The 22,317-nt window shown below is 41.8% G+C and overlaps 1 protein-coding gene across 3 annotated transcripts; it reads right to left on the minus strand.

Moving 5' to 3' along the window:
* Nucleotides 1–2,045: 2,045 nt before the first annotated feature.
* On the minus strand, nt 2,046–22,292 carry TTPA (alpha tocopherol transfer protein). Of its 3 annotated transcripts, none has more exons than XM_032797471.2 (5): nt 21,920–22,292; nt 12,897–13,050; nt 11,136–11,329; nt 6,979–7,089; nt 2,046–5,103 (listed from the first exon to the last, which is right to left on the minus strand). In XM_032797471.2, exons 1-5 carry the CDS (start codon nt 22,121–22,123, stop codon nt 4,927–4,929), a joined length of 840 nt encoding a protein of 279 aa, XP_032653362.1. In that variant the 5' UTR covers nt 22,124–22,292; the 3' UTR covers nt 2,046–4,926. The 3 variants fall into 3 exon arrangements, with proteins under 3 accessions (XP_032653362.1, XP_032653363.1, XP_032653364.1); XM_032797473.2 differs by having other exon boundaries at nt 5,011–6,418; nt 21,920–22,230; XM_032797472.2 differs by lacking the exon at nt 6,979–7,089 and having other exon boundaries at nt 21,920–22,230.
* Nucleotides 22,293–22,317: the final 25 nt, after the last annotated feature.

The raw sequence follows: 22,317 nt of genomic DNA on the forward strand, positions 1-22,317 counted from the left end.
TATTCCATCTCTTTTCCCATGTTTGAAGTCAGTCTTTTGGTGGTGGGTTACTTACCTGTTCCTAAAGAATTGTACACAAGCTCCTCTAAATTTGGAGTATGGAGTTCATGCAAGATATGGATCCCCACTACACCTGCTGCTATGAGCTTTTTGGCATGAAGCTTCAGTAGAAGGAGACAGGCAGGAGTTTAAAGGCAGAACTGAAGGCGCCTCCTCTTGCTGTGCCAAAGCAAACTGGAACGACACCTAGGCTATGTCTACACTACAGGATAAATTCGAATTAGCTTAAACCAATTTTATAAAACAGATATTATAAAGTCAATTGTGCACATCCACACTAGGCACATTAATTCGATGGTGTGCGTCCATGGTCCAAGGCTAGCATTGATTTCTGGAGCAGTGCACTGTGGGTAGCTACTGTAAAATAATGAGGCCAATAATGTCGATTTCCGTCCACACTAACACTATTCCGATATAGTAATATCGATTTTAGCATTACTCCTCTCGTTTTGTAGGAGTATAGAAATCGATTTAAAGAGCCCTTTAAATAGATATAAAGAGCAGTGTAGTGTGGATGGGTGCAGCATTAAATCAATTTAACGCTGTTAAAATCGGTTTAACAGCGTAGTGTAGACCAGGCCCTATTCTGGATACCCTGTGGACAGCCTGGCATTGGTATCTGAAAATCTGGGAGGTTTTCGCACCGGGCTGCAGAGTCAGACTACAGTAGCTCTTCTATGCTTGCTAGCTGTGGGTTTAGGTGAGACTGTCCAACTCAATAGATAAGGTGCTTTAGGAATGAAGTGATCTGAAAGAGTACAGCTGAACAGCTGGAATTTCCCACGTGGGAAGGGGAGAGGTGTACACGACTGAAAGCCCTAAAATTATATTAGACAATCTTCCTCTGAGAGAAGGGCATAGTCTATATGCCTGCAGAAATTAGTGTACCTTGCCACTAAGTGGAGTTAGGGAGCTGATGTGCATGTGTCAGTGGAGTGGTCAGGTAGAGAGAAGTCCCTTGCAAAGGACTTTTGAAAATCCCACCCTAGAGCTCTAATGAAGGCAGACTCCTGGTCTGAGAAACAGTCAGGTGGGGAGTCCAGAAACAATATTAAGTAGTTTGCAGATAGAGGCTACAGGGCTTGGTCTGCCACAGGTTGTGGTGAATGAAGGAGGGACTTTGAGTGTGTCTGTCAGAGCACCTTGTTTTAAATACAAAACAATGAAAGGCAAACCTTATTTCTAAGGGACCTGAATGACTTCTCTTGGGGTGCAGAAGTTCTCTGTTTTCTTGATGCCACTTGAAGGGGCAGTTGAATGGACCATAACTGAAAAGACAGCTTTATTCCTCAGTTAATATATTACAGTAGTTGGAGGGGACTTTTCAGTTTTCCATATGCATTTTGCTAGAACCTATATTGACAACTTACGTTTGTTGTTAACATTGCAAGCACTAGCTAGAAAGAGAAGCTACTTGGGAAAGGAATGCTTACGCTATTCCATAATAATTCCTGAGCATTTAAAAACAGATAAATAAGTGGAGAGGTTGTGGGAAAAGAGGAACATACTTGCACATGTGGTAGTTGTGCCCTCTTCCTTCTGTGGGAGGAAATTAGTAAAGAGATTCATCTTATTGCAAAATGCCAGCTTCCCAGAGCTTACCTGCTTCCTTAATGCTCCAGGAGAGGCTCTACATTTCAAACAGAGCAACAAATTAATTTCCTTTTTTACTGTTAGCAGCAAGACTTTTTATTGAACATTACTGGAAAAGTGTGACTTCTCCTCTGGAAATGTGGTATTGCAAAATACGGACTGTTTTTGTAACGCAAACGCTGTCACACAAAGTATGTACATAAGAGAAGCGTCAAAAAGAGGATTCAGAAATTTGGTCACCCATTCTGGCATACTCAGCCAGAACCTTTAGCCTGGTTCTTTCAATGTTAACCTGATCCTGAATAAATAATAAGTAATGTTTGACATAGTACGTTAATCTTTAATTAATAAAAAGTTAAGACAGACAGACAAAGGAGACTGCATGATCCACCTAGAATGTTATATTAAGTTTACTTCTTTTTTAATACAAAGGTATTATAACATGTACAAAATTATAAAAACAATTTACATTACAGTTTGCTGACAGTCAGTAGCAAATTATATGTGCATCAGCATTTTATAGAAAGCTGGTACTTTGTAGAGGCACTCCTGCTTCAATCACAGTGGAAGAAGATATGAGTACTTGGCAATTCAAAGTTCCTCCTCTTCCTTCTGTGGGTGTAAAATAATAGCCCTTCCACCCATCTTACAAAACTCACTGGTGAGATAAGACCCAAATCAAATTACTCCTAAGTACAGTTCACTCTGTTGTGATACCATAGGTGTAACCATTAAAAACCAAATAAGAGTCCTATGAGAAAAGTAAATCACACCCACACCACAGTGGAGATGCCAATACCTGTGATGCATTCGCAATACCATTTAACATAAGTTTGGGTGGTTTTTTTAACTGAATGGTTACAATTGTAGTTCAGCACTCTAGTTAAACAAAACCAAAGGCCAGCGCCTCTTAAAGCCAAATTTTACTTTCGTTTACAGGCATGCGACCCAAATGAAGTATGCAGGGCTGAATATTTATCATTGAGAATAGATTTTGTTTCTGCCAGGTAAAATAGCTACTATACAAAGTTTTGTTTTCATAGGAAAGCGCTACATTCAGTTAATTCAAACAATTTCTTGATGGAGTTGTTTTCCAAAGATCTAAAATTAAAGCAATATTCTAAAGAGCATCAGCTTCCAATTCTCATAGGAAAAACATTTTTTCCCAGTAGTTTAGAATTTGAGTTGTGTAGCATAGTGTAGCTGTGTACAAGTTGCCAGGTATGGTAATTATTCTATTTTCCTATAAACAAGAAGAAATATCTTTCAAAAGTTCCTTTCTCTAAGGATATTATCGTATCAGGCCGCAAGCTGAATCTCTGACAAGAAAGTATAATGAAAAATTCTTTTGATCATAGTTTGAAGATTAAAATGTTTTAAAAGTTATCGACTATAGATCAAAGGTGTCCAGGAGAACAAGAAAAATTTGCACTGGGGGTGAGGAAACAAAGATTCTTATTTCCATGTTGGCTTTGTAGTTTTAAAATGATTCTGTTCATTGGCATTGACAACACCACAAGTACCTTTTAAGAGCCTCTTGCTGCTGCTGAAGCGGCCTGAGCAGTACCATTGATCATCTAATCTTACAGAAGACTTTACTGATATGTTAATATGGTACTCTTAGTTTCTCCCTTCTCCTTCATTTTAAATAGCAAGTTTATATAATTACCAAATCTACTGATGATTCCAGGAGAAGCAAAATAAACATTTGAGTCAACTTTACAAAAGACATTGTTCTTATCAATGCTTTAACATTAGGGTCCATAAGGAATCATTAAGAGTGTTTAATACAATGTTTAATGTCAAACAATTCCTGCCTTTTCAAAAACCGTAAGTGATACGAGCTAGGAAGTTAATCTGCTAAACAAATAAAATCATAGTACATATATTGTTTAAATCCTCTCAGTTTAAATAATCTATGTTAGTGCTCTATAAGACAGGGAAGAACAATATATCATTTTGTTAAAAGATATAACATGTATCTGATTGTGTCCCTTTAAGAACTCCTTTTAGTAAAGACACCAGGAAAGTTTTCAATTGCCGTAATGACTAAAGAGAAATTGGGGTCAAAATCGAATACTTGTAAGTAAAAAAATTTCTGCCAGTGCCTAGCAAAATGCCCTGGCACAGGAGATGTTAAATACCTTTAGCACCTCTTGGAATAAAAAGGAAGGTGCTTAGCATCTCACAGCAGCAGTATTCACTGAGAATATGGAAACCACATGACAAGTTTATTTCTACGGTCAAGTCAATGAAGCAAGACCCTCTTTCTTCCCCTCAAACAAAGAGCCCAGTCCTGGGCATTGCTAAGCACCCTTTACTTCTACAGGAGTTCAGTAGGAGTTAAGGGTGCTTGGCACCTCACAGGAGCTGCCTTATAAAACTTATCTAAACAGAACATCTGTTGCCAGGGGAAGGAAAATCATTTTTCAAAGTTAAGTTAATCCATTTACCCCTCTCCTCTTTGTGATTCACAGTATCTTTTAATAGTTTCCAAGTTGAATGTCCCTTTACATTAGCAGCTTAAGATCTTAAATGCCCACATGGATATTTGCTGCTCATAGCAGCATCTGGCACAGCAATGTTCCACCACTGAACAGTTTTCATCCAAAGTGCAAGCTCAGCTTCGCGAATTGATTGGAAATCCATTTCCCTGAGAACCAATCCAAAGACCAGCCCCATTCCCTGCTAACATTAGGCCTAAGGAAATCACTACTTTGTGCAAACGTGCTTCCAAGCCAAACGACTGTAACTCCAAATCAGACTTGCCCTGCAACTCTCAAAATTATTTGGCTCTTTATGTCAGTGCATGAACTTGAGTAGCTACAATGCAAGAGCTGAGTATATAGTTTGTATTGAGTCCTCACAGACTGGAGCTCCATGAGAACATATCCAGTGGAGTATTGTTTTCTGCAGTATCCTACATGCAGTACTATCCAGCCTTTGGGCACATATATAATCTGTTACAAACAGTATTGCATATTATCCCTCCAAATATCAAACTCATGAATCTCTCCTTTAATTCCAAGATGCAACTACTACCTGATTGCCTCTTCAAGCAAATATAAAAATGCAGCAAATGGGGCATGTCTTCCCTCAACCATGATCTACCAGAAGTTTTACATTGGTCCCTTTAAAGAGATGTCAAAACTAAATGAAAAATTTCTGATTGAAGTTCATTCTGCTTGCAGTCATAACACCAAGAATTAACTGCTGGTCTCTCTTTTAATGAATTTCCTCAATACCGACATGCTACTTTTTAATATGGTTGCTTCACTGGAAAACCAGAGAAATACTCTGAAGGTAATCTGCAGATGCCATTATGAAGTCAGTCCACTCTTGGGAAAGGTCTTCAATGGAGACATCCTCTCCACCATATTCCCGTGGGAGAATGCTGGCTGGGAAGTGCTGCGTCAGACTCTGTATGTAATTACTCCCATGCATATACACCTGAAACAAGAAAAAGCTGTTTCAAAACGGCTTTCCAGTTTTCATAATACACACATACATTTACATCCATCTGAATCCCAGAGCGGTTTGTGAAGACATTGGAAAGGCAAGAACCTCAGGTGTGGGAACTGAATCACAAGCTAGATTTCACTAACACACTGTATCTTCACTACTTTTAATGTACATTCACACTGTGCAAATAAGCTTCACTATATTCTCCTAAAGATCCCAAACTCACTGCTATTTGCTGCTTAGTTCAGGATAAAATGCAACGTGTGTTTCATGCTGCTGCAAATGTAGAAACCAAGGCATAGTTTACATGACTTAACTATTTCAGTTAGGGGTGTGCATTGTATACCTCATCTATGCTGTGCTTAGACCAGCCCTAAGGGTCTGATCATGCAAGGTACTGTGCCCTCTCACTTCCCATTCAATATGTTTAAGGGCTGTTATAAAAAGGACAGTGAATTGTTCTCCATGTCCACTGACAGTAGGACAAAAAGTAATGGGCTTAATCTGCAGCAAGGGAGATTTAGGTTAGATGTTAGGGAAAACTTTAGCTATAAGGGTAGTTGCTCTCTGGAATAGGCTTCCAAGGGAGGTTGAGGAATCCCCATTATTTGAGGTTTTTAATAACAGGTTTGGCAAACACCTGTTAGAGATTGTCTAGGTTTACTTAGTCCTGTGTCAACAAAGGGGGCTGGACCTGAAGACATTTCTAAAAGGGGTAAATATCTCAACCATCTCAAAGGCTTTTTCTGTGGTTAGAAACATCAGATGCAGAGCCTGTACTTCTAAGAATATCAGAACAGCTTTGTTGTTGTTTCTCCAGTACCTTATTACAGCTGTTTTGAAGTCTCATGCACTATTTCCTGCCAAATGCTTGTTTAATTTCCAGTCTCTAGTTCTTAACATTTAAACAGGCTTTTCTGCAAATATGTGACACAAAGATTTACTGTATCCAAAGCACAATAAAATGAACATGTGATTAACTGCCTTTGCGCTCAGGGCTTCTTGAGCAAGATCTGAGGGAGAAAGAGTGAAAAAGCAATGCCTCCTCTTGAAGCTAATGGGAAGCCAGTCCAGCTAGTCACTTCCCACAATCCCTGGCCTGGCCCTAACTATTGACCCCAGCTGCTTTTGTTCTACCTCATCAGCTTTGAGGTTCTCTCTATTCTCTCATTCACTCTTTTCTCCCCTTCTTCAGCCTAGTTCAGCCATTAATCAGAGTCACTCCTACCTACTTTGCCTAGAATTATTGCCACACAGCTGCTTGCCATGCAAGAGCAATCCTGCTGGAATTCTTGGTGTGCTGCTACATCCAAATAACAGGGATTTTAAGTTAAACAAACAAACAACTATGAATTCACTTAAAGCCACTCAAAAGCTATTTTAAAAAAAAAAACAAACTTTGCATCAGTTGAAATTTGAACCTTTGGCCTGATCCATAAGTCTGTGTTCAGGTTACAGTTTAGGCTCTTTGGAGCAAGACCAGTGTCTTCTGTTATGTTGGAGAGGAGCCGTGTCAGTTCCCACTGAGTAATCATCATCATCTGAAGCAAAGTCAAGAGACCTGGGTTTTATACTCAGCTCTATGCAGACTTGATGTCTGACACTGGGCAACTGATTTAACTTCTTGGTACTCCAGTTTTCCTTCTCTGTAAAAATGGTGGTAAGACCAACCTCACCAGTGTGTTGTATTTCTGAACTCATTAATATCTGTACAGTGCTTAAAGAGTCCCCTAGTGAAAGTTCTACAGAAATGGAAAGTATAAAACTGATTTATCCTACTCAATGCTCAGGCACTGCAGGACCAAGATCCAAATGGAAGTTGCTATTGTAGAAGAAAAGAAATATGTATTTATGTTCACTCACCCGTTCCTTTATTTTGTCAGTGAGAAAGGGCTTAATTAGAGCAAAGACCGGGTGGAAGAATAAAGGCTCATTAATCAAGTGAATGCCACGAACTTTTAGTGGAAAGGAATCCTGCAAACATAAAAAAAAAAAAAAAGAAAGAAAAAAGAAAAAAATCATCACTGGCATGACTGTATTCTTGTGGGGAAGTCTGTGAGAAGTGTTTTGAACACAGGTTAAGGCAGTCCTCTTGCCCTTGCTTTCTAGACAGTGAAGACATTCCTGCACTCTGGGGTATTTACTGTTTACACTTCATTGACACTAAACGTAAGAAAATTCATCTACATATGTTCCTCTCTTTGCATTAGGAGGAGTCATTTCATTACAAAGGAATGCATAACTGTGGGTACAGGCTGAACACAAAACCTATGCACAGAGGTAATGCCCAGAAAGCATTTATTTTAGGATTAGATTCCGTCTTGCTGCAGGCCTCTAGTTCTGGGCAACAGGGATTGAGCTACAAAGTTACACAACAGCCAGTCAGGCAGGACTTTCAATTGTCAATTCAAGTGATAGATTCTCAGAGAGGGTACTGAAAGCTAATCTGTTGGCAGTGAGGGAAAGATCAGCCAAAACCAGTCTTGAGCTTGCAAAAGAGCTTATTTTTAAAATAGTACAAACTTATGCCATAAGTACAGTTTTTTATAATATTTTGAACAAATGCTTTTCTATAAAAAACATTGTAAAAAAAGAATAACTAAATATAAGTCATTACGTACAGAAAACTAAATGCATAAGGTTTGTAATTTAGGGCCAAAACCTGGAATCAGTGGGAATTTTGCCTGAGTTGGGAATATAGGGTCAGCCTTATGATGAAACTTTTTTTTTTAGTCTTGGGGATCTGAAAAAAAAATTACAACTGCTATAGATTATCAAATGTTACTTAGATTGAAAATTCATTAGACAAGTGCCATAGCTTCAGAGGCTAAAAGGAAAAGTGTCCAGCACTCAGAAACACAACTGTATGCACTAGGGAGAGAAGAGTCTCCATTCATGCCCCATTTCATTGCTACAGCTCTGCTGACTAGATTTCTTCCAGAGGAGAACTGGAGATACTGATCATAAATGTTTTTCCATAAATATCATACTAGCCTCTCTTTTCTTATCATGTTGGGTAGGGCCGGATTGATGGGCTCTTATCTGAATTAAAAAAATAGCTTGCTAAATGTAACTGTTTTTAGGAACTTTTTGAAACAGTGGGATAAAAACTTTAAGCATCAGATTCTAAATCTTGTAAAATATATGCAATGAGCGCTGCTATGTAATCTCACCATAATAAATAAATAAATCTGCTTTTGCCCATATCTGTGGTAAGATTTTTCAAGATCCACAGCTATGGGCACTGCACAGTTCAGATTAGGCTGTAGTACATAACAATTAAATGCTCTTCAGAACTCTTTGCTTTTGGGGCTCGATCCTGCCAGGTGCTGAGCGCTCTGACCTGTTCCAACAAAGCATTTAAACACATGCTCAACTTTAAGCATTGGAGTAATCCCACTGGCTTCAACAGAACTACACTCTTGCTTAAAGTTAAGCGCAAGCATGGGTGTTTTGCTGGATCAGGTCAGAGTTCTCAGTATCTGGCATAGTTAAACTCATAATTACTGTTGTTGTGAGCTGGAATAAACCTTGCATGAGTTGGTTAAATCATCCTACATACTGACGTGTGAACACATCGTTCACCTGAAGTCTCTCTTACACCTATTTAAGAGGCTACACCTAAAACCAGGCCTAACAGAATCTGCCCAGAAACTAGCACCACATGTATTGTAACCAGGTGGGTGGATGGGAGGGTGAGACAATGCACATAAAATGAAAACAGATAAGAACAGAGAGAGAGCCTGATGCAAAAGACTAAGGCTATGTCTACACTACGGACCTTAAAGTGGCACAGCTGTACTGTGTAGCCCCATGCAGTTGCCCTATGCCTGCAGGACAGAGCTCTCCCTACTGGCATAATTAAACCACCTCTAACGAGTAGTAGTAGCTATGTCAGCAGGAGAGCATCTCCCAAAGACATGGATGGCACTGTCCACATTGGTATTTTTATCAGTCAGGGGTGGGTTTCTTTTCCACACCCCTGACTGACAAAGTTCTGACCTCAAGCCACATGTCTTTCCAAGGAGAATAGCTTGTGCAATGGGGAAAGGCATAAAGGTAACTCATGGTGCACAATGCATTCTGTTAACTATTTAAATGAAGTCCCAGCTTTAAACTACAGCTTCCCTGTTGTCTGAGCTGCTGAGAATGTACTTCTGTTATGATGAAGGATTGGAATGATGCACTTGAATTCAGCCTTTGAGATGATCCCATGATCCCTGACTGACAAAAGTTTTACCGACAGAAGTGCTAGTGTACACAAAGCCTAAGAAAACCAAGCAGTAGCCTGGGAGCAGTGTTTATCCTGGGGAAAGCTAGAGAGAGCGCTTTTGGGTCTGCTAGCTAATGAAGCTTGGGACTGGAAGCTAAGAAACCACTTGTCTTTTTTTTAGTTCCTTCTGTGTCCAGAGAAGCAGGACTTTGTACATTCCTGGTAAATAAACAAGTTTGCAACAAATACCAGACTATCCATTTTTGCTTCCAACTGGAACATCCCCAGCATGCTGAAACTGGACTAACTGCTTGGGTCAAAAAGAGGCAACACTTTTATTTTGACACTATTTTCCCCTTCTACATTGCAATTAACCTCTCTCTGCATCCTCATATTTGTTCATGCAGTGCAAGATCATATTTTTACAAGAGATATAACAGTAAAGTTTAAAAAAAAAAAATAGGGGCTGAAAAGTTAGACTCCTACATCTAAACATTCCTAAATATGGATTTAGGAAATTAACTTTTTAAAATCTTAGCCAAGGTGTTGCTTTAAAATGTCACAGTGACAAAAAGGGACCTGAATTGCCTAAACTGCCAAGCAAGAGCAGAAGAAACCTCTGTGTGACAAATGTCAACCCAACTTAGAAAAATGATGAGAGGAATAAATAGAGAATTGCAATAAATAAGTTTATAAATTTTAAGCAGCACTACTCACAATTTATAGTTTTGATTTATTTTCTCTGCTGCCTTATTTGTAGTACTTTTAAATGTTTGAAAAAACAAAGGGTAAATCCGAAAGAAGACACCTCAGATCCAAAGAATTTCTTGCGTGGGGGTACTAGATCCAAATCCCTAGATTTAACCAGGCACCCTCTTTCCCCACCCACAAAACAAGTTCTAAAGTTACCAGGGACCTGTTTACTGGTTTGGATGTAGCTGAAATATCTCACAAGAACAGCCATTCTAGTGCGATTTTGCCCAAGATGGCAGAATCACCATAAGAGTAACCAACCATGTGAGAATTCCCCAATTTAATATGGCAGATACTCTGTGATGTTTGGTTTCATGAAATTCTCAGGTAGAAATATTATGAGAAAAAGCTGAGATTGCTGCACCAAAAGATCAATGACCTAACTCTTATTCCACCTCAAACCCAAACCCTTGCTAGTCTAAAGCCAGATATTATCTAGTTGGCTTTATGTAATATTAGCTATTAGTTTTATTATTATTATTATTATTATTATTGAGTTCTTATGGGAGTTTACTGACTTTTTAAATATGTAACTAGAATCTGGAGGATATTCACTACTTGATTATAACAAATTGAAGGCAAATCAAATAAAGTTTAGGTTTAAATTGCCTAAGTGTGTCTCACTTCTAACAGCTGTTGTTCTTTCAAGCTGTGTTACAATGGCAAGGCCCTACACAAAGGGAAACGGTGCCATAACTTAGGGCTGGTCTACACTATGGGATAAAATCGATTTTAGATACGCAATTCCAGCTACGTGAATAACGTAGCTGAAGTCGAATATCTAAAATCGATTTACTCACCCGTCTTCACCGCGCAGGATCGATGTCCGCGGCTCGCCATGTCGATTCCGGAACTCCGTTGGGGTTGGTGGAGTTCCGGAATCGATATAAGCGAGCTCAGGGATCGATATATCCCGTCTAGATTAGACGTGATATATCGATCCCAGAGCAATCGATTTTAACGCGCCGATACGGCACGTAGTCTAGACGTGGCCTTAGAGTAGAAACATTTTGGTTATTACAATAAGGAAACTAAAATTAAGCATCAAACCTACTGTAAGCATGGCAGCGATCCTCTTGGCCACTGTTGGACTGATTTGAAATGCATGAGCAAATCGCCACCCTTGAAGATCAAAAATAGCCTTGACTCCATTCCGTTGTGTCTCTCTCTCTTTTACAATAAGCTCTGAAGTGATAAGACTTACACGAAACACATCATATGCTGTAAACATCTTTGGATCCCATTGTCCTGAAGAACAAATAGACTGTAGTGCATTACCACACAGATACTCTGCAAACATATACTCCCACTGGCTACTGTTTCAAATGCACTCCTCAAATACAAAATGAGTAAACAGGAATATGAAGTCATCTCCTTTTCCTCTTTCAAGCTCTCCACTGTTCTGTAATAAGTAATTTTGTCAGTGCAGAAGCTACTTACTCTACAGCCCCCTGGCTCCTCTTCTACCCTGCATGATCATTCCACTCTCTGCAATTCATTTCTACTATCAGTAGGGAACCTGCCGAGAAGTTTTCAGAAAAGAATCTTGCAATGTTTGCTTCAAGAATCCTCTAGGTTTGGCAGTGACAGTAGTAATTAAATTGGAAAGTCATTGGGGGAAGCTCCACAGTACAATAGATAGGATTTACCTCAACCAATGTGTTAAAATGAGAAATTGCTTTGTCTACACTAAGATTTTACATATTTTAGCTAACACATTAAAATACACCTTTTTTTTTTCTAGTGAAGACAAGGTTTGTGTTACTTGTCTCTAGCACCTAGCACAGTCTGGAGCTGATCTTTGTCAGGGTTTTCTAGGAATCACTGTAATAGAAATAAATAATAATACTGGGGTGCTAAATACAGTAATTAACTAGGCAGACAGCTATTTCACACACACACACCCACCAGCAGCAAATGAACACTATTTTATCCAGCTATGTTAAATGTGATAGATATTCACAGGTAAATAGTGAAAGATTAAAGAGGTTTATGGCTATCATTAGAGTTTTCACTTAATCAAGTGCATCAGGAATTCAGTCTCCCATCTGAGTACCTCTCTGCAATATACATTAATCTGGACAGCCCTCCAAAAATCCTGTTTGTTTCCTCTGTATAGTTCTCAAAGGGTATGTGAGGGTTCTTAATCTGTATGTTATTTTAAGGGTGCACAAGTAGTCAACGATGATCTGCTGTTGGAGCACATTAACTTGCACCTCCTGGCTTAGCTATGTCACAGAATAACTTTAGAGCACCTTCTGAAAGTACAATTTGGGAACCCATCCACCAGATCATATGGCCTCAGACGGTTCCTCATACAGAGCATTCAGGCAACTTGGGAGTGGCCAAACAGTTTTGAAAATCCTTTGGGTGTCTGTCAGTTGGACTCTTAAATAGGCATCCAAATACCCACGTGCACGTACCCAACATTACAAAAACGTTGGACTAACGCTGAACCTTAACATGCCTCTAGCCCTTGCCACAGAAGTTGGCACTTAATTCAGACGAACATTGTTTTCACATCCAGACAGTATGAATAAGCACTGGTACACACAAATATTGTGCCAATCTAACCTAGAATAGTTAAAACAAATATATCGCCCCCTTCTGGTGTGGGCACATTATATAGTATGAAGGTGGTGCTTTACTAGCACACCTATATCCACAGGGGAGGGAAATAAGATATACCAGCTTAAGGGATTGTACTGTTTAATTATTTTGACAGAAAAATCATACCCCTACCCAAGAGAGTTATACCAATACACAAAACAATGTGTAGGCAAGGCCTAGGCCATAGAGAAGAGTTGTTACTTACCAATTCTATAAATAAGAACTTTGCTGCCACCTGGGTCCCTTGATCTCAGGACTCCATGGTAACCAGCATGCAGGAGATTGAGAATAGAGTAAGGCTGTAAATTTGCACTTAATTCTGGGCACTCAGCTCTCCACTTGTGATAGTTCTTCAATAACTGGGGAGAAGAGAAGCATTCTTGTCAGACGAATATCAGTAGAAATGGGAAGCAAAATCCAGTCAAAAGGCAAAAAAAGGCATCTTGGACAGATGAGTCCAAGTCACAGAATTAACATGTTAGAACTTCCATCATTCCAATGCTTCCTTATTTTATTTTTACTTTCAACAAATGAATTTTAGGAGCAAGGAGACTGCGAGACTGGATCACACCATGGAGCAGAATTCTTTTTGACAGTGGCTGGCCAGTACCAGATGTTTCAGAGGAGGAAGCAACAAAATATAAAGTAGTTGCCTAACTGCCCGTTAAATGAAATATCATGCAATCAACACCTGTTCCCCCCCTTGTTTTTTTGGAAGGCGAGAGATAGGGACCTCTGCCAATGTAACTTGAACAGAAACTTCCATTGAGTGATCCACAATGATGCCTAGGTCGCTCTCTACCCTGAGTTATTACAGTGAATTTAGACCCCAATCAATTTGTTAATGGAATATAATCACCATTCAATGCCAGGTGGAAGATAGAAAATACTGGCAATAGGATATTTTACTATACAAAATAAACAGAAATGGGCTTCTAAACTGAATCCTCCTTAGTATTATTTAACTTGATGCTGTGTCAGGCTCATACAGGGGCATGCTGAACTAAGGAAAGACTTACATGGCTCGTAAGAGGAATTCCAAAACAAAAAGCTATGAAGCCATCTTATTGGACACAAACTTATTGATAATTCCACTGAACTGATCATTGTACCATCATAAGAGATGTCACCATTGGCACAACCACAGCACATTTTCAAAGACATAAGGGTCATTTCCTGTACACCTGCAAGATGATTCCTGGCTCTGGTACATTTCCATTCTATATGCAATACAATGCTCATCTGAAAGTAATTTTCCATTATTTCTCTGTGTGAAGATTTACAGAAGTCCGCTTCAGGTTTGGTACCTAACTCAGTTCCCCACTTATGCTTGTTTGCAACATGTCTACTAACTCATTCCTTTCTTGTTGTGTCAGTTACAATTTCACTACTTGTTGTTCAAGCAACAGAACCAATTCCACTTTGTACATACCTTATTTGTCACATTTGCTAGCATATATGGAGTTAAAAGTACCCTATGCAGCAACAAAAAAAATATAGAATCTGAAAATGGGTGACGCCCTAAAAGGAATGGTAATGTGTTTAGGGTATGTCCTACACAAGTTCAATATGCTCAAAGCCATGTGTAACTTTTAGTGGCCCTTGACATAACCATGAGAAATGATGGAAGCTCAATGCCTATATGGCAACAAAGAGCATCAAATAACGATGTAATGGAGGTCTCTCTCTTTTTCTGATTGCCTGTAAGACACATGCTTTTTGAGAGTGGAAATAATGGAGGTCTGACATTGCCAAAACACTAGAGATCATGTCTGTTGTGAGGAACATAAATACTGTTGTTCAGATGGAGGCAAAACAGATTTGGGCAGCATTATACACTGGAACTGTTGAAGGATGTAAAAGAGCTATGCGGTGAAGTGATATGCTGTAGTTCTGAAGAAGAGTTACTTAGCTAAAAAGTGCTGCCTTTTGAGGTTCGATCCTGCTGGAGAAAATGGAATTATCCATAATTTCATGATTTCCTTTAGAGAATTAAACTGATGGTGCAGTATTTCCAATTTCCAAATTTGATCAGATATTTTCCCTTAGAATAAAAGAATTCATTATAATAAAATTCACCTGCTTGAAAATCTGAACTTTACTTGCCATTAAGAGAATAGCTCTGCTGTACAGAGGAGCCTTTGGTTTTCGCAAATACCACCACTTCCCTCACTTTATTTCTGATACTGTGAAAAGGTGAGCAGGAAAAGACAGGCTTCTGGAGAGCAGAAGAAAAGCTTCCTTTGAATAAGACAACCAGTATCTGCTTCTGGTTACTCCAGGAGTTGAGAGTTCTACCTCTGGCAGTGTCATTAAATTGATTGGGGATCTTAACCAAGTAACTTAAAGTTTTGGTTAAGATTTTCAAAAAAATAACCCCCCAGAAGTTAGGCTTCTTTGAAAATCTCAGTTCAGAAACCTAAGGGAGTTTCAATGGGAGTCAGGGGCCTAATTTCACAAATAAATGAAGAAAAACGATAGCCAGCCTTAAATCCTAATGGTAGCAAGGATAGGGCCTTACATAATTATTACTATTTTTTAATTTTGTTATTAGTTCTCTCAGACCAGCAAGACAAATCTAATCATCAGCACATTTTCAAAGACATCAAACATTTTTTCCGGTAACAGAGTAAGATTGTGACTGAAGCGAATAGATAGCTCTAGCTACCCATTTTTCAAGAGCCCAAGTAATATAGCTAGAAATAAATAGTTACCAATTCTAATAACTAATAAAATAGAACAAAGTATCAGCTTTCCAACTTCTCACTTCCATGCAAGGCTCCTTCTGTTCTAACCAGTTTTTCCAGAGTCTTGAATTGCAGACTATGAAAGAGTCAAAGTGAAATCTAATCCTCTTCTCCTGTTATCATGTGGCAAGCTAAGGATGGATATTTACTGTGACTACTGACCTCTTACCCATTCCTCTACTTTCAAGTTGCTCTTGTCTTTTTAAACAAACAGTGTATTTTTGCAGCATATTTTCCCCACTCTCCTTGCATAAAGTTGTAGGCTATTTGAAGGGTGTCTTAAATAAATTGTCTAGAAGGAAACTGGTTGAAAAAACCCAACATGTGTCAGCTCTACTTGTAAAACAGATAGGAAGAGATGGAGAGATACACTGAGATTACCAGTCATGTACATCTCCACTCTTAACATAAGCCACTACTAAATAAATCATTATAGGGTAAGACTTCAACCAGGCTAGAGCCCCATCTTTCTTGAACGCTGTATAAAAGGTGGTAAATTGTCATTCTTTAACCAAACAATTCACAATCAACCCAGTGTTACCTGTTAAGAGTTTTAATTAAGTATATAAATTAGCTCTTAGTCTAGGCTAATAATATTTAGAAAGTTTTCTGAGGGGTGTTTTTTAATGTTCTTGGTATGCAAGAATAGAAGGTATTGGTAATTGATAGTGTAATATGATTAGAAGTTCACTGTGCTGGTAAACAGCAGTCCAGAACTTGATATTATTTTACTTCATGTTTGCCCCCTTACAAACAACACTGACTGGCACAAATTGTTCAGGATTGCATAACCAGACAGCATGAACTGGCAACACTATGTATTTTTTCTGTTGTCCCTCATACACAGAAGCTGAATCAGCAGCAAAACATTTACTTTGAAAAAAACAAAATACGTAGTTTTCATTTCTGCCCTTTTCCTCCATTAGGAGTTGTGCACACGTTTTCAATAATTAAGTATTCTGTTGAAAGAAAACCATTGTACATAGCTAGTGGATTCTGCTTGTGAGAGAATCAAACTTGGAAAAGCAAGGTGCTGCTGGTTAGGGTTGCAAACTTTTTAATCGCACAAGACTGAACACACCTGCCCCACAGCCCTATCCCCACTTCGTCCATTCCCCCTTCCTCCATCACTCGCTTTCCCCCACTCTCACTCACTTTCACCAGGCTTGGGCAGGAAGTTGGGATGGGGGAGAGGGCTCTGGGCTGGGGGTGCGGGCTCTAGGTGGGGCCAGAAATGAGGGGTTCAGTGTGCAGGAGAGGGCTACAGGCTAGGCCACGGGGTTGTGCTGTGGGTGAGGACTCCAGCTGGGGGTGGAGGGGGCTCCAGACTGAGGCCAAGAGGTTTGGAGTGCGGGAGAGGGAGCAGGCTCTGGCTGGGGGTATGGACTCTGGAATGGGGCTGGGGTTGAGGGGTTTGGGGTGAAGGAAGGGACTCTGGACTAGGACAGTGGGTTGAAGTGCAGGGGAGGGGTTGCAACTTCTGGCTAAGGGTCTGGGCTCTGGGGTGGGGCCAGGGATGAGGGGTTTGGGGTGGAGGACAGGGCTGGGGCAGGCAGTTGAGGTGTTGGGGGGTGTGGGCTCTGGGAGGGAGTTTGGGTGCAGGAGGGGACTCTGGGCTAGATCAGGGGGTTGGGGTGCAGGAGATGGTTCAGGGTTCCTGCAGCCCCTAGACACATGGGCGGCCAGGGAAAAGCCATGTGATGCCCTCGTACCCAAAGGTGCCACCCCCACAGCACCCATTGGTCGTGATTCCCATGCATCTAGGGCTGCAGGGACCCTGGCGGTCGCTTCTGGGATCCGCGCAGAGCTAGGGCAGGCAGGGAGCCTGCCTTAGCCCCAGGCCCCCCTGCACCCGCCGACTGGATTTTTAAAGGCCTGGTTGGCAGTGCCTTTTCGATCGGGCGTTCCAGTGGAAAACCAGATGCCTGGCAACCCTACTGCTGGTAGGAACCAAGATGTGGGCAAAAACAATTCTGTCCATCACCTAGTCAATCCCCCTACCAGTGCATAACTGTTCCCACCAGTGCATACTTTTAGCCACAGCAGCCGTGATTTAAAATCAGCAGTATTTGTACCTGCAACGTTAATGGCATACAAGAGAGGTTAAATGACACCTGGACAGAACATTTGCCTATAAATCACTAAAGATAGTAAAAAAAGAGAGAGATTAATTATACCATCTCGAGATACAGCCTGCCATGAGATGGTGTCAGATGCAATTTTTACCTATTTCCACCAAAGGTAACAACTCATAGCTAAAAATTACCAAGCACTCAGTTCTCCTACCTTTACTCCCACTGACTATCATCTTAATTCTGTAAGCAACCCTATTGATTTTAATGAGACTACTTGTGGAGAATGAACTACTAAAACGGAAGTGTAAGCTTAGCTTTAAAGGACTTTCTGGGTTATCTCCAGCAGGCATTTAAGGCTCAATCCTGCAAACGTTGCTCAACCAAATTAATCCTTGTTCTACTGAGTAGTTCCACTGAAGTTGCATAGGACTGCTTCCATGTTTAAAGATAACTCATGTGAATAAGTCCTGCAAAATCAGACTCTTCTTGTTGAACAAGCTCTGAAGAACAGCTCTCTGTTGGCTCAGGCTCTCATGTACATGGATTACTTGCTGATAGTTTTGAAGGGAATATATCTGTTCTGTTAAGGGAAGGTGTACTGTGAGTCTATATATTGGCTATAAACAGCTGTAGGTGTCAATGTGGGCATAAGAGGGCTAAGCAACTTGAAAATACCAGGTTCCCATCTGGTTTGTAGGAAAAACAGATGGGATGATCATGATAGATGTAATGGCTTCTAATCATTCAGGATTGTGGAACAGTTTCTATAAGGGGAAAAATAATTCAATACATAATGATATTGGTTTATTAATTGAATAAGCTACTGTATGTCTGTTTGGCAACTGATGATGGATGTAAATTAACTTGGTAAGTGGAATAAGTTTAATCAGAAACATAATCCAAAGTCTGTGGAACCAATCATTTCATCAGGAGTGTCTTCATGAGGTCTGCCAGGGACACAGTCCAGGATTTCTGAATGTCAGAGTGAGGAAGTTATTGATTAATCACAGAGTGTGAATTCAGTGTCTGACCTAGAACTGATTTACAGAAAACAATGTATTTATAAATGAAAAATGACCAAATTCAACTTTTCCTGATCAATAATTATGAAAGCATATTGCCAAAGGCACCAATCAGAACTAGGCCTCCATTATGGTAGAAACTATGCAAACACATGCCAGTAAGAAGAAACAGTCCCTCTATTAGGGTAAAGGTTATGAGGGAATTCCTCCCCCACTCTGGATGGGTTTTTTGGGTCCCACATGCAACTGAAGTGGCTGAAGCCTGTCTTCTCCTGGCTTGTGGAACACAAGCGGAGCTAGGTGCCTCCCTGCAGCCCAGACTTAGGCACCTATCATGAGGAAGGGGCGGGACTTAGCACACATTGCTCTGGTGGTGTCTCCCATTGGCTAGCTTAGGCAGCTCCACGCTTAACATGCTGGCTTTGTGGATTGCAGTCTAAGGCACCTATGTTTGCCCAGGCACTGTACAGAGCAGAGGTGAGCAAACTATGGCCTGCGGGACTGTCCTGCCTGGCCCTTGAGCTCCCAGCCAGGAAGGCTAGCCCCCAGCCCCTCCCCCGCAGCCTCACCTCACCATGCCGCCCGCACTCTGGACAGTGGGGCTGTGAGCTCCTGTTGGGCAGCGCGGCTGCAAGAACTGCCTGGGTGTAGTGTATCCTACAGGGAGCAGTTTAAATGTGCTACTTATGGAGCACCAGAACTGTGGAGCACTTTATTTGTGTATTCAAGTCATATTGCATATTCAGTGCCCTGACTGTGCTTAATCTTTTCTGTGCCAAAGGACTTCTCTCTTCAGCCCAAGGAAGACAAATCTCTGCCAATATTCCATTTAGACTGATTTAACCCTTTCCTACTCATGCATGTTTACCCTTGCAATCCTTTACCGAAAGCGATTCAGTTACCTTCTCTTCTGCTTTTGGAGTCTGTGTTTAAATGGCCAGGGCATACACTCCCATCAGCATTTCAAGATTAAGGTTTTGGGAGTCAGCCAGGTTGCTTAATTGAATTTGTTTCAGTGTTTTGTAATAGTAAAATTAAAATGTAAGCGTACGCTGTGTGTGTTTGTTCCTGCCTGCTCTATGGTTTGGAAATGGTTGGTTTTACGGAAATGGAAGAAAAGAAGATACAGATAGCAAAAAATAATATACTGTGAAGAATGGCAGGCAAGCAGAGTGTAGACAGAGTGTGTATGATGCTGTATGGAATATGTGGGACAATTTATGATATTGTTGAAACTGATAAAATTTCCAGGAATGTGACCAGATATGCCATGTGAGGTATCTACGAAAATGTTACAATTTGCCAAGTATGATAATTTTGTTACATGTTTGTATCATCTTTGTATTACGAATTATAGATACATAGGGTATATCTTCTGCTGTGTTTCTGGATGACACCCCTAAACAGATTGACATCAGCACAGCCTCGCCTGCTTGATGACCCATTAAGGGACATCAACTGAACAATGAACCCATTCATGAGCAGCGGGTAGGGGAGGCAGGGGGAGGCACTGCCTCCCCAAACAGCCAGGCATAGCCCCGCTCACACTTCACCCCCAGGGACCCACTTCAGCGGTGCCACTCTGGGCTCCAAGGGGCTGGAACCACGCTGCTTTCCCTTCCAGCACCGGGGAGGCTGCAGCGGCACCACTGCACTCTCTCCCTCTTGGTGCTCCAGGACTGGAGTGGGGGGAGGCTGTGGGCACTAGCCATTCTGGGGCAGTGACTGGTGGCTGTGGTGGGGGGCTCTCAGTTCTGGGGTGCAAGGAAGGGGCGGGCCTCAGGTGGAAGGGCGTGGCTGGGGGCTAGCCTCTCCCAGCCAGTGGTTCACATGCTGCCTATGAACCCATTGAAAGGAACCAGGAGGAATACTTTCTGAGTGAGCAGCAAAGCATGTGGACCGAAAACTTTAAAGCTTCCATGCCAAGTGCTGGGCAGCTTGTGTTTGGAGCAAAGGAACTACAAGCTGCACAGCAAAGGACTATAAAAGGCAGCTGCATCTTTGGCTTCAGTCCTGTTTCTTGTTTTCAGTCCTGCTTCTTACCTCTGGAGTAACTTCTCTACCTTAGCATGGGGGGGGGGGGTTCGAACTAAAATACGCATCTTCAGTTACACTATTCACGTAGCTGAAGTCGAAGTATCTTAGTTTGACTTACCTAGCCGTCCTCACGGTGGCGAGTTGACTACTGTGGATCCCCCAGCAACTCCGCTTACTCTTCCTGCCTAGGTGAAGTAGGGACATTGATTCGGGGATCGATTTGTCGTGTCTAGATGAGACACAATAAATCGATTCCCGTTACATCGAACACTACCCGCCGATCCGGCGGGTAGTATAGATGTACCCTGAAGCTTTGAACAAAGGAATGAATGACCCATCCAAGCTGTGGATATGTTCCAGAGAGACTTTCAAGCCAGCAAACTCACCATTACAGCTAAGAACCTGATATATGGACTCTGAAGTTTTTTAACATATCGGATTGCTTTGACCATTTAAAACTCTCTTCTCGGTCTGTCTTTTTTATTTATAATAAACCTTTAGTTTTAGATGCTAAAGGGATGGCTGGCAGCATGGTATTTTGGGTAAGATAGAAACTCAAATTGACCTGGTAACATGGCTGGCCCTTTGGGGTCAGAAGAACATTTTGTCTGTGTGAGCAGAGTTTTAAAATAACCTCACCTTACTGCACCTAGGGGCTGAATGGGAGCCAGAGAACTGAAATGCAATAAAGAGGGCTGTGTGATTTCTTTTTTTGCTTCTTGATAACCAGCGTGGGGGATCAGATGCACAGTTTGTGACTGGTTGAAGACTTTAACTTTAGTGTTAACCACCAGTTTTGGGAGTGTCTGCTTTCCCTTTTGTAGCCTGCCCTGACCTTGGTATTTCCAGTAAGGGCTACACCAGGCACCCTGTATCGCAGTATGTATGGAAGAAATTAAGGGGAAGATAAACTTGGAGTGATAGATAGGCTGGACAGCACACACTTGAGGTGGGCTGGATATGGAATAAGAATGGGAGAAGAGTGACCATCAAGGAAAGCACAAGAGGAAGAGGACAGCAAGACAGGATGTGGAAGACTGAGGATATGATGGAAAGACTCCATCAAGAGAAATCTGAAGAGAAAAAGAACTGGAACTACAAGACATGTGATGAGCCTATGCTATGGACCACAAGGAGTGTAGGCACTTGACAGACAGACCAACACCTCAGACCAGAAGGACTCAGGCTGCAGGCATTGCCAGGTGGCCCCGGCGTCTCCCCACACACCTGGGAGCGATCACACACAGCAGCCGGGGCATGCAGCTTCCGGCTTCCCGCAGGTGACAGAGCGAACGGCCCGCTGCAGTCCCAGGGAGACCAGCTGGCCCGTGCCCAGCCCGTCCTTACCTTCCAAGCCAAGCCCAGGTCGAAGTTTCGGGCTCGCAGGAACCTGAGCAGGAAGGAGTCGGTGAGAGCGAGCGGCCAGTGCTGGCTGCGGTCAGCCTCGGCTCGGCGCCGCAGCTCCGCCACGGCGGCTCCCACCAGCGGGGACTGGTCGGGCAGCTCGTTAAGGTTCCCCGGCGGCGGGGCGAGCGGCCTCTCCTGAGACATGCGGGCTGCAGAGCTGGCTGCTGCGCGATGCAACGGAGGCGAGCGGCGGCGAAATGCCTCCCGCACCGCTGGGGGCGGACACGGCCACGCCGCTTCCCATCGCAAAACAAACAAAGCGAGTCAGGGACGCGGGAGCGCCCGCCCCGCCCCCGGGAGCTCAGCCGGCGCGGGCTTAACCCCTGCAGGGCCTGCTG

This window comes from Chelonoidis abingdonii, chromosome 2 (assembly GCF_003597395.2).
Source record: "Chelonoidis abingdonii isolate Lonesome George chromosome 2, CheloAbing_2.0, whole genome shotgun sequence".
Classification (NCBI taxonomy): Eukaryota; Metazoa; Chordata; order Testudines; family Testudinidae; genus Chelonoidis; species Chelonoidis abingdonii.